The sequence below is a fragment of the Orycteropus afer genome, unplaced genomic scaffold (genome assembly GCF_000298275.1).
Source record: "Orycteropus afer afer isolate SDZICR_OR568_19922 unplaced genomic scaffold, OryAfe1.0 scaffold00017, whole genome shotgun sequence".
Lineage (NCBI taxonomy): Eukaryota > Metazoa > Chordata > Mammalia > Tubulidentata > Orycteropodidae > Orycteropus > Orycteropus afer.
The window spans coordinates 4903803-4914379 of record NW_006921604.1 but is presented as its reverse complement, the minus strand read 5'-3'; the positions used below and the strand labels follow the sequence as shown (position 1 = coordinate 4914379).

At 40.6% G+C, this 10577-nt stretch overlaps 1 protein-coding gene across 1 annotated transcript in view; it reads left to right on the top strand.

Annotated features, from left to right (window-relative positions):
• LOC103213771 (two pore calcium channel protein 1-like) overlaps positions 1-10577 on the top strand; it is a 97598-nt gene that overhangs the window by 11779 nt on the left and 75242 nt on the right. The window contains exon 2 of the mRNA XM_007959515.1: positions 9399-9481. Within this exon, the coding sequence (XP_007957706.1) occupies positions 9399-9481 (83 nt within the window). The remainder of the gene's footprint in view (positions 1-9398; positions 9482-10577) is intronic.

The following is a 10577-nucleotide window of genomic DNA, read 5'->3' as shown; positions in this document are numbered from 1 at the left end:
TTTTGTTTTCTTTATGTTGAGGTGTAATCCATACTACAGACTGTAGTCTTCAATCTTCATTAATAAGTGCTTCAAGTCATCCTCACTTTCAGCAAGCAAATTTGTGTCATCTCCTTATCTCATGGTTGTTAATGAGCCTTTCTCCAATCTTGATGCCATGTTCTTCTTCATATAGTCCAACTTCTCAGATTATTTGCTCACCAAACAGATTGAATAAATATGATGAAAGGATACAATCCTGACACACTCCCTTCCTAATTTTAAACCATGCACTATCCCCTTGTTCTGTTTGAACAATGGCCTCTTGGTCTATGCATAGGTTCCTCATGAGTATAATTAAGTGTTCTGGAATTCCCATTCTTCACAATGTTATACATAACTTGTTATGATCCATATAGTCAAATGCTTTTGCATGGTCAATAAAACACAAGTAAACATCCTTCTGGTATTCTTTGCTTTCAGCCAAGATCTGTCTAACATCAGCAATGATATCCTCATTCCACATCCTCTTCTGAATCCAGCTTACATTTCTGGAAGTTCCCTGGCAATATACTGCTACAACCATTTTATCAATTATCTTCAGCAAGATTTTGCTGTTTAGTGCATCAAGCAAATCTCATTTTAATTGTTTGATAATTTCTACATTCTGTCAGATGACCTTTCTTTGGAATGGGTACAAATATGGGTCTCTTTCAGTGAGTTGGCCAGGTGGCTGTCTTCCAGATTTCTTGCCATACACGAGTAAGTGCCTCCAGTGTGGCATCTGTTTGTTGAAACATCTCAACGGATATTCTGTCAATTTCTGGAGCCTTGTTTTTTGCCAATTTCTTCAGTGCAGCTCTGACTTTTTCCTTCATTACCATGGGTTCTTGCTCATATGCCACCTCCTGAAATAGTTGAACATCAACCAATTCTTTTTTGTCCAGTGACTGTGTATTCCTTCCATCTTCTTTTGATACGTCCTGCATCATTCAATATTTTGCCACAGATTCCTTCAATATTGCAATTCATGGCTTGAATCTTTTCTTCAGTTCTTTCAGCTTGAGAAATGCCAAGTATTTTCTTCCCTTTTGGTTTTCTAATGCCAGGTCTTTTCACATTTCATTATAATAATTGATTTTGTCTTCTCAAGCTTCTCTTTGAAATCTTCCATTCAGCTCTTTTATCTTGTCATTTCTTCCATTTGCTTTAGCTGCTCTCTGTTCAAGAGCAAGTTTCAGAGTCTCCTCTGATATCCACTTTGGTCTTTTCTTCCTTACCTATTTTCTTAATGACCTTCTGCTTTCTTTATGGATGATGTTCTTGATGTCATCCCACAATTCATCTGGTTTTCAGTCAGTGGTGTTTAGTGCATCAAATCTATTCTTCAGATGGTCTCTAAATTCAGGTGGGATATAATCAAGGTCATATTTTGGCTCTTGTGGACTTGTTTTAATTTTCTTCATCTTCAACTTGAACTTGCATATGAGCAATTGGTGGTCTGTTCCACAATCAGTTTTGGCTGAAGATACTGAGCTTCTCCATTGCCTCTTTCCACAGATGTAATAGATGTGATTTCTGTGTATTCCATTTGGTGAAGTCCATGCATATAGCTGCTGCTTATGTTGTTGAAAAAGTATTTGCAATGAATAAGTCATTGGTCTTGCAGAATTCTATCTTGCAATCTCTGTCATTTGGTTCTTCTTTGTTTCCAACTTTCACATTCCAGTTGTCAGTAATCATCAATCACCTTGATTGCATGTTTGGTCAATTTCAGACTTCGGAAGTTGCTAAAAATCTTCAATTTCTTCATCATTGGCTTTAGTGGTTGGTGCATAAATCTGAATAATAGTAGTCTTAACTGGTCTTCTTTGTAGGCATATGGATATTATCCTATCACTGACAGCATTGTACTTCAGGATAGATCTTGAAGCATTCTTTGTGACAATGAATGCAAAGCCATTCCTGTTCAATTTGTCATTTCTGGCATGGTAGATTATGTGATTGTCTGATTCAAATGGCTAATACCTGTCAATACCAGCTCATTAATACCTGGGATGTAGATCTTTATGGGTTCCATTTCATTTTTGACAACTTTCCATATTCCTAGAGTCATACTTCATACATTCTAACTTCCAATTATTAATGGATGTTAGCAGCTATTTCTTCCCAATTTGAGTCATGCTCCATCAGCAAATGGAGGTCCTGAAAGCTTCCCTCTATCCACATCATTAAGGGTGATGCTTCTTTGAGGAGGTAGCTATTCCCCTGTAATATTTTGAGTGTCTTCTGACCTGTGGGGCTCATCTTCTAGCAGTACATCAGACAATGTCTCAGGAATATGGATAAAGTTTTCCAGTGATATATCAGACAGTGTTTCACTGCTATTCATAAGGTTTTCACTGGCCAATTTTTTGAGAAGTGGGTGGCCTTTTCCTTCTTCCCAGTCTGTCTTAGTCTGGAAACTCCACTGAAACCTGTGCACCATGGATGACCCTGCTGGTATTTGAAATACTGGTGGCATAACCTCCAGCCTCATGGCAAAACACAAGCCACCATAATATGACAAACTGACCAATAAGTGATGGATGCAATATCCTTAATCTCTCAACCTAAATGAGAGTGGGATGCAATACCCTTAATCCTGTCACAGCCCTGATCTGATGTAAGGGAAGTTTCCCTGGGGAGTAACCTGCAACATCTTTTATCTTATAAGAGATTAAAAGAGAGAGAAGCAAGCAGGGGCACCTACTACCACTAAGAAATAAGAGCATATCCTTTGGACCTGGAGTGCCTGCACTGACAACCCCCTAGAACTGGGAGACACAGAGACAGAAATCCTTCCCCTAGAGCTAAAAAACAACAACAACAACAAAAAAAAAAAACACACTGCTGTCAGGTTGGATCCAACTCATAGCGACCCCTCCTTGGGTTTCTGAGGCGGTATCACTGTGGAAGTAGATTGCCCAACCTTCCTTCCAAGGAGTGGCTGGTGGGTTTGAACCACCAGCCTTCTGGTTAGCAGTCAAATGCCTTAGGCACTATGCTACGAACTTCTACCCTCCTAAACTGTGAGAGAAGAAATTTCTGTTTGTTAAAACCATTCAGTCGGGACATTTTTGGTATAGCAGCACTAGATAACTAAGTGAGAAATGTTCCTAGGTTCAGGCCCTACCTTCGAGATTCTGAGATTCTGATTTAATTGGTCTAGGTGTGGCCTGGGCAACAGTAACTTTAAAACTACTTGGTAATGCAATCATTCAGCCAGGGCTGAAAGCCCATGTCCTATACTGTTTCTTTGTAACAGCTCTATATCCCCATTGCTTGATACTTTATGTGCTTCTTTTTCAATATTCTTATTCTTAAACCTGTTCACCCAGGTTTGGTTTACCTTGTATTTAGAGTCTTGATTGCCCTGGTTTTCCCTTATAACAGCTTACAGAGAAATTCTTTGCAGGCCTGCCAGGAGGGCTTGGGAAAGAGTTACAGGTCATCCCAAGCTAAAATGCCCACAGAGGTTAGGAAGCAACCAGTGGCCTGTGTAGGAATGATTAGGCATGGGAGATAGGAATGAGGCTTGTGGTGATGTTGAAGGCCTGTGCCTTGCCCAAAGAGATCCACAGCTATCCACCTCCAGCTGATCGTGGCCACAACCTCTTCACATCCTTGGATATATTCCCCTTTGCATAGTGCCTTGGCAATTCTTTTTTAAAATCCCTTTCTGAGTGGTTGTCATTGGTAGCTAGGCATCATCTAGTTCTGATTTCTGGATCATGTAGGTTAAGGTTCTCATGGTCCAATAGTCCTTTGGACTGTTTCCATGCATCTTTGATTTTCCTCACTCTTCTTTGCTCCAGACGAGGAGAGACTGATAGTTGCCACTTAGAGGGCAACTTGCAAGCTTTTAAGACTCCAGTTGCTACTCACTGAAGTAAGATGTAGAACAATATTTTTATATACCATGTTTTGCCAATTGAGCTTGTTGTCCCTCACAATCGTGGTCCCCAGGCCACAGGCCCAGTGACCTGTTCTCTCAAGGTGCTTGTTTATGGCTGAGAAGTTATCCTAACTTTGCCTCTTGTTATGTTTAAATTGAATAGAGACATTTTTATAGCACATACAAAAACATATATAGGAATATCATCTGACAAACCTATGTATGATCAGACTTTGCTACTCTTTATAACAATAAGTGGAGTTGATTTTGCCACCCCTTGACTCTGGGCTTGGCTATGAGATTTGCTTTGGCCCTTGGGACATTAGCAGATGTGACACAAGTAGAGGCATGAGAAATACATGTCCATTGAGGCCTGCTTTCCAGATGCTCTTGGGAACCCTTTGACCACCACCATAAGAAAGAACCCTGGCTGGCCTGTTGGATGATGCACATGGCTAGGACATGTGAGTGAGGCTCTCCCAGACCTTCCAGCCCCAGATGAATATAGAGATTGCTAAATTGGCCTTGACTGGAAGAATTGCCAGCCGACCCACAGAACTTGGAAAAATAAGAAGTGTTTGTTCAGGTGATTGTATTTTAGGATGTTTAGCAAAAACCTACTGAATATAGCCCAGCATTGCCAGATGTTATGATCTTTTACAGAGAAACCAGAAGTTCAAATTTTTGTGTAAGTTCCAGTTTTTTTTTTTTTTTTAAGGTGAATTAGTGGCTAACATCCAAAAGGCACTTTCTAGGCCAAATAAAATAATCTTTAGGCTGAACTTGGCCTGTAGGTTGTTGGTTTACAGCATTTAGCATAAAGGAACATGAGGTATTTGTACTAGTACTACATTGCCACTTATTCTCTCATCTTTCTTGCCACAACTGCTATAGCCCATCTTACCCCTACCAATGATTTCTGTCTATATTGTGGAATGCTCACAATATACTTCTTAACCTGTTTCTCCATGTAGTCTTCCCATACGAGAATTGAAGCTGCAGATATTGTCAGTCTTTATAGAATAACTGAAATTTGCGGTGGACCCCTGTTTTAATTTGGTGCTGCTATAACAGGAATACCATAAGTGGGTGGCTTTAATAAACAGAAATTTATGTTCTTACAGCTTAGAAAGCTAGAAGTCCTCATTCAGAGTGCTGCCTCTCAGTGAAGGCTTTCTGTATCCATTCTTGGGGAGAATCCTTGTCTCAGCATCTCTTATATTCTTTTTGGCAGTCCTTGGAGATCTCCATGTGACATCTGTCTTTCCCCCAGTCCTGCCTACTTGTTTCTGTGCCCAATCTACTCCTTTTATATCCCATAAGTGATTGGTTTAAGGCGTACTTTAAACTGTTAGGGCTTCATTAACATAACAAAGAATACCTGGTCCCAAATGTTGTTGTTTTTTTTTTTCTTTGAAAAAAAAAAAAAACCAACTCAGTGCCATCAAGTTGATTCCAACTCACAGTGACCCCCATTCGGTTTCCGAGGCTATAAATTTTTATGGAAGTAGATTATCCCATCTTCCTTCCAAGGAATGGCTGGTGGGTTTGACCCACTGACCTAGTTAGCAGCCGAATGCCTTATCCACTACAACACCAGAGCTTTACAGCACATTTCATGGGGGAAGTGGGGCATGTAATTCAATCCATAACAACCCCAACAAAGGAAGGTGGGAAGGCTGCTCCCAGTGTTGGTGAGCATGAGATAAGGGTTGTGAGTGGCACTGGTGGTGGGACAATGGACTAGTCAACCGGTGTTGGCCAGAGAAGAGAGTTCCTACAGGAAGGTAAGGGAGATAAAGTTGGAGAGAGAGCTAGAGGGGAGATTATAGAACCACTAAATGCTAAGCCACGTGTTTTTGGACTTGATTCTGTTGGTGAAGAGGAATCATGATAGGCAGAGAAGTCACTTGAAGATTTTGAATGGGAATTTCATGAAGAAGGCAGTGATCTATTTTGGGCATCAATGTATAGAGTAAACTTGTGGGAAGGAGGAAAAAGGAGAGAAGGCATAGTGTTTGTAGGGGCAAGAGAGAAAAACTGATACAGGAAAGATTGCAACTTATTATTTATGGTAACTTCTCATTATCTCAAGTATAGTTAGTTGTACTACATTTCTTATCTATCTAAACAAGACATAGAGGCTGTGTTTTCAAAACCCCTCTATCAACAACTTGTTTTCTCAAGGCTCCTTGACTGAGTTAAAGTTATGTAGGGCTTACAGTTGTTTACTCCCACATCCTCTTAAGGCCAATGAGACTGGAGAAGGTATTTACTATGGGGTTAGGATCGGAACTTCCTTGCTTCCATTGAGAACTTCTAAAAATCAATCTTACCCTCCCTCCTATGCTCTCTCCTTCCTCTCGCTCCCTTCATCCCCCTCCCCCATGTAGCTGGGGAAACTGTAGCCACAGAGTTGGGGGAAGCCATCTTCCCAGGACAAGTGGATGAAGCAGCTACATGGGAGAATGGAGAAGTAAAGAAACCAGGTCCTTGTTGATGCTGTGTAGTCCCTATGTTAAACTTGGGGAAACCCTGAAGTCTGCCCAAGTGGGAAACTTTTCTGGGACAACTCCTTTCATACACAAGTCCATTTAAGTCATCTTTCTTTTGTGAATTTTGCAACTAAATACTTCTAAGGGATTCACCTTCCTGAAAATGATAGGCTTACAAAGTTGGGGGAGAAAAAACACAAAAGTCTTAAATATATTTTTAAATCTTTGGAAGAAGAAAGGAAATGTCACAGCTATGAGAAGAGCAGAAAAAGAAAATCAAAAGAAGTCAATTATATTAAGCTCAATTGGTATAATACACTACACAAAAACCTTGTCCCATATCCTACTTTGGTGAATAGTGACTAGGATCTTAAAAGCTTGTAAGTGGCCATCTAGATTCAACAATGGGTCTCCCCTTGTCCAGATCAAAGAAGAATGAAGAAAACCAAAGATACATGGAAACACTTAGTCCAAGGTACTGGTAGACCATGCGATCCTCAGTCTGTATGACCACGAGACCAGGAGAACTAGATGGTGCCCAGCTACCACTGTCAACCACTTGAAGGGAGATCAGATCTGTGTAGGAGATTCTGGATAGAGTGGGAGAACAATGTGGAACTAAACTGAAAATCATAAAAAAAAAAAAAAAAGACGAGGTTTGCTGGTCTGATAGAGCCTGGTAAGAACCCTGAGACTATGGTCCCTAGCTACCCTTCAGGTCTGGAATTGAACTCACTCCTGTGGCTTCCAGCCAAATTATAGACAGGCATATGGGCATCAGGTAGATGCACTACTTGGAGCGATCAATCCTGGGAGAACAGAAAGGCAGTGTGTATGCACAGGGAGACAGCTCAGGGGGTGGGAGGGGAGGACACGGGGAAAAAGCAACAACGGGGAGGAAATGGGAAGAGAGCTGTTACAGTGACATCAGTCAATGCCATGAGAAAGAAAGTGTATGAACTGCTGCATGGAAAATGAATTTGCTCTGTAAATTTTCACCCAAATCACAATAAAATTAGAGAGAGATAAGTCAATTATTATTAGACTGCAATTAAAAGGTAACACATACCAGAAGAAGCAGTAGCAAAATGGCCATATCTTAGACTGGCGGTTCTTAATCTTGACTGCACATTCAAATCACTTGGGAACTTAAAAAATAAATAAATAAAATTATCCTGGATCCATCTCCCAGAGATTCTGATCCAAATGGTCTGGGTAGAACCTGGGTGTCTTGATATTTATAAGCTTCTGAGATGATTCTAATGTGCCATGTGGTTGAGAACCACTATCCCAGCCAGTCGCCAGCACCTCCCAGGGTGGTGCTGCTGTTTTGAGGTATGCAGTTACATATAAGCTACATCTTTGGGAACATCTGCTGTTAGATCTTTGCTGTTTTCATGGTATATATGGGCAATGGAAGGAGCCCTGGTGGCACAGTGGTTAAGTGCTCCAAAAGGTTGGCGGTTCAAACCTACCAGCTGTTCCGTGGGAGAAAGATATCTGCTTCTATATATGTATATATATAACAAAACATTTGCCATTTTAACATTCTTCACATGTGCAGTTCAGTGACAATATTATCTTCTTATTACAGAATCAGAAGTGGGAATGGCTAGTCATAACACAGAGGTGCTCAGAGGTTCTGGTATTGGGGAAATGTAAACTAAAGTCACAAGATGCCCCTCTGACTGATTGGCTATCAGCAACATTTTAAGTTATATCACTGTTGGTGAGAGGCAGGAAAAGAAGCATGCTCATGTACTATTTTGAGATACATAAGTCATGTAACTTTTTGGGAGGCCAATATAAAAACCACTTATCTTTCTTCTAGCAATTATACTCTACCCTACAAAAACACTCATATGGCACAAAGATACACACATGCACATACACTTAAAAACTGGTCAATGTAATTGTGTTTGAAATAGAAATTGAAACCACCTAAATAATGAGGCGTGTGTTTAAGAGTGACATAGATCTATATGTACTGTCATGGAAAAAGAATCCAGAATATGTTATGTGAAAAGAATAAACTACGGACCATATGAAAACAACTGTATTATATTCAAATCAGGTGTATGTGTAGAATGGAGTCATTCTCAAGAAGAGGATAAATTCAGAAGTCAGCAAGAAACAGTAATTTCCTTGTCAAAATCACTCTTGAAAATTCCTTCAACTGCCCATCAAGTAGCCGATATATAATTTAGTGTGTATAGTCTTATATATGCATGTATAAATAGATCATGTAAGTACATATGTTTGTTCTTTTTGGGAGCTCTGGTGGCGTAGTGCCTAAGGCATTTGACTGCTAACCAGAAGGCTGGTGGTTCAAACCCACAGCCGCTCCTCAGAAGGAAGGTTGGGCAATCTACTTCCCTAGTGATACTGCCTCGGAAACCCAAGGAGGGGTTGCTTGGAGTTGGATCTGACTCGATGGCAGGGAGCTTGGTTTGGTTTATTTGTTCTATTCAGTACTTTATTGTGTCTTTTACTCTTCTGAGAGCCTGTATTTGGATTCAAGAAAGTTAAATGTGCCTACAGCCCAGTCCCGCTGTGGGATTTGTAATGTCCAGGGGAATATCTGTAGGTGTACATGTTATTGTTGTTGTTGCATGCCATCAAGTTGATTCTGACTCCTAGTGATCCTATAGGACAGAATAGAATTCCCACTATAGGGTTTCCAAGGCTGTAATCTTTGTGGAAGCAGACTGCCACATTTTTCTCCTATGGAGTGGCTGGTAGGTTCAAACGACCTATCTTTCAGCTAGCATCCCAGCACTTAACCACTATGCTGCTGCTCTTTGGGGGTGCACATACCATACTGTTAACACTGCTTACCTCTGGGGGAGAGATTGATGGGAGAGGTAAAGAGAGATATATATGTTAAATATAACTTGATACTTACTTATAAAGGAAAAAGAAAAGTGTTCTCTCCTACTCTCCTACTCTGACTACTTCTCCCTTTGCTTTCTCTCAACGGGGAACAGGACCTACTCCTGGCAGCTGCCTATGTTTCCGATGCCCAGTACAACAGAAATGTACCATTTGAAACATCACCTCAGACCATCAGGTAATTAAAGTGTTAAACTGTCACATTGAACCACCTGTCCTTTAGCACTTAATATTCTTGAAGCATAACCAAACTGAAGACATTATTCCAATCTAATTGTTCTTTTTTTTTTTTTTAAATAAGAGTATAGAGTCTTACACATAAGGAAGGATTCAATAAAAATATCTTAAACAGATATGTGAGTAAATGGATGACATCCAGGAGAGAGAAGACAGGGCATCCAAATTAGAAATGTGCCATCTTCTTTTCTTCCTAGACAAGGTGTCATCTTAAACCCAATACTAACAAGGTGATTCTGAGTGATCCTATAGGACAGAGTAGAACTGCTCCATAGGGTTTTCAACACTATAATCTGTACAGAAGCAGACTCCCTCGTCTTTCTCTCACAGAGCAGCTGGTGGGTTTGAACCACTGACCTCTTGGTTAGCAGCTGAACACTTAACCATTATGCCACCAAGGTTTAGAGCAGCCTAAAGTAGAACCCCCCACCCTTTCTGTTGCCTTTTGATGCAATTCATACATTTGTTCTTTTCATAAGAATTCTACTTTTTCTCTTTCATCCCCTAAGGGTTGAATGAAGACCAAAGATTTGACTCAGAATAAGGAAAAAACATTTCTTAGCATAGGGCTGGGAGTCCTTGGGTAGTACAAACAGTTAATGAGGTTGACTGCTAATCTACCAGTTGGAGGTTCCAGTCCAGCAAGTGACACCTTGAAAGAAAGGCTCTGAAAGGGACCAGGACATTAGAAGGTCCTGGATCGAGTGGGAGGAAAATGTAGAACAAAACTCATAATTATAAAAAATATCAGGCTTCCCACAAGATGGCGGACTAGGCAGAAGGACTGCAGAGACCCTCTTCAACAAAGAAAAGGGAAACCAATTAACACAGACACAGAAGATAATCTTGGACCGCTGAGCCTTGAAGGGAAGAATACAGAAGTAGAATAAACCCCAACTAGCAGAAGAATTTGTGTGAAAATACCAAAAAAAAAAAAGGAGACATACGGAGCTGCAGTCTGGCAGGGACGTGAGCGCCCCTGACGGCACAAATGACTTGGACATTCCCGAGTGGTGGTAACCTAAAAATCACCCTGC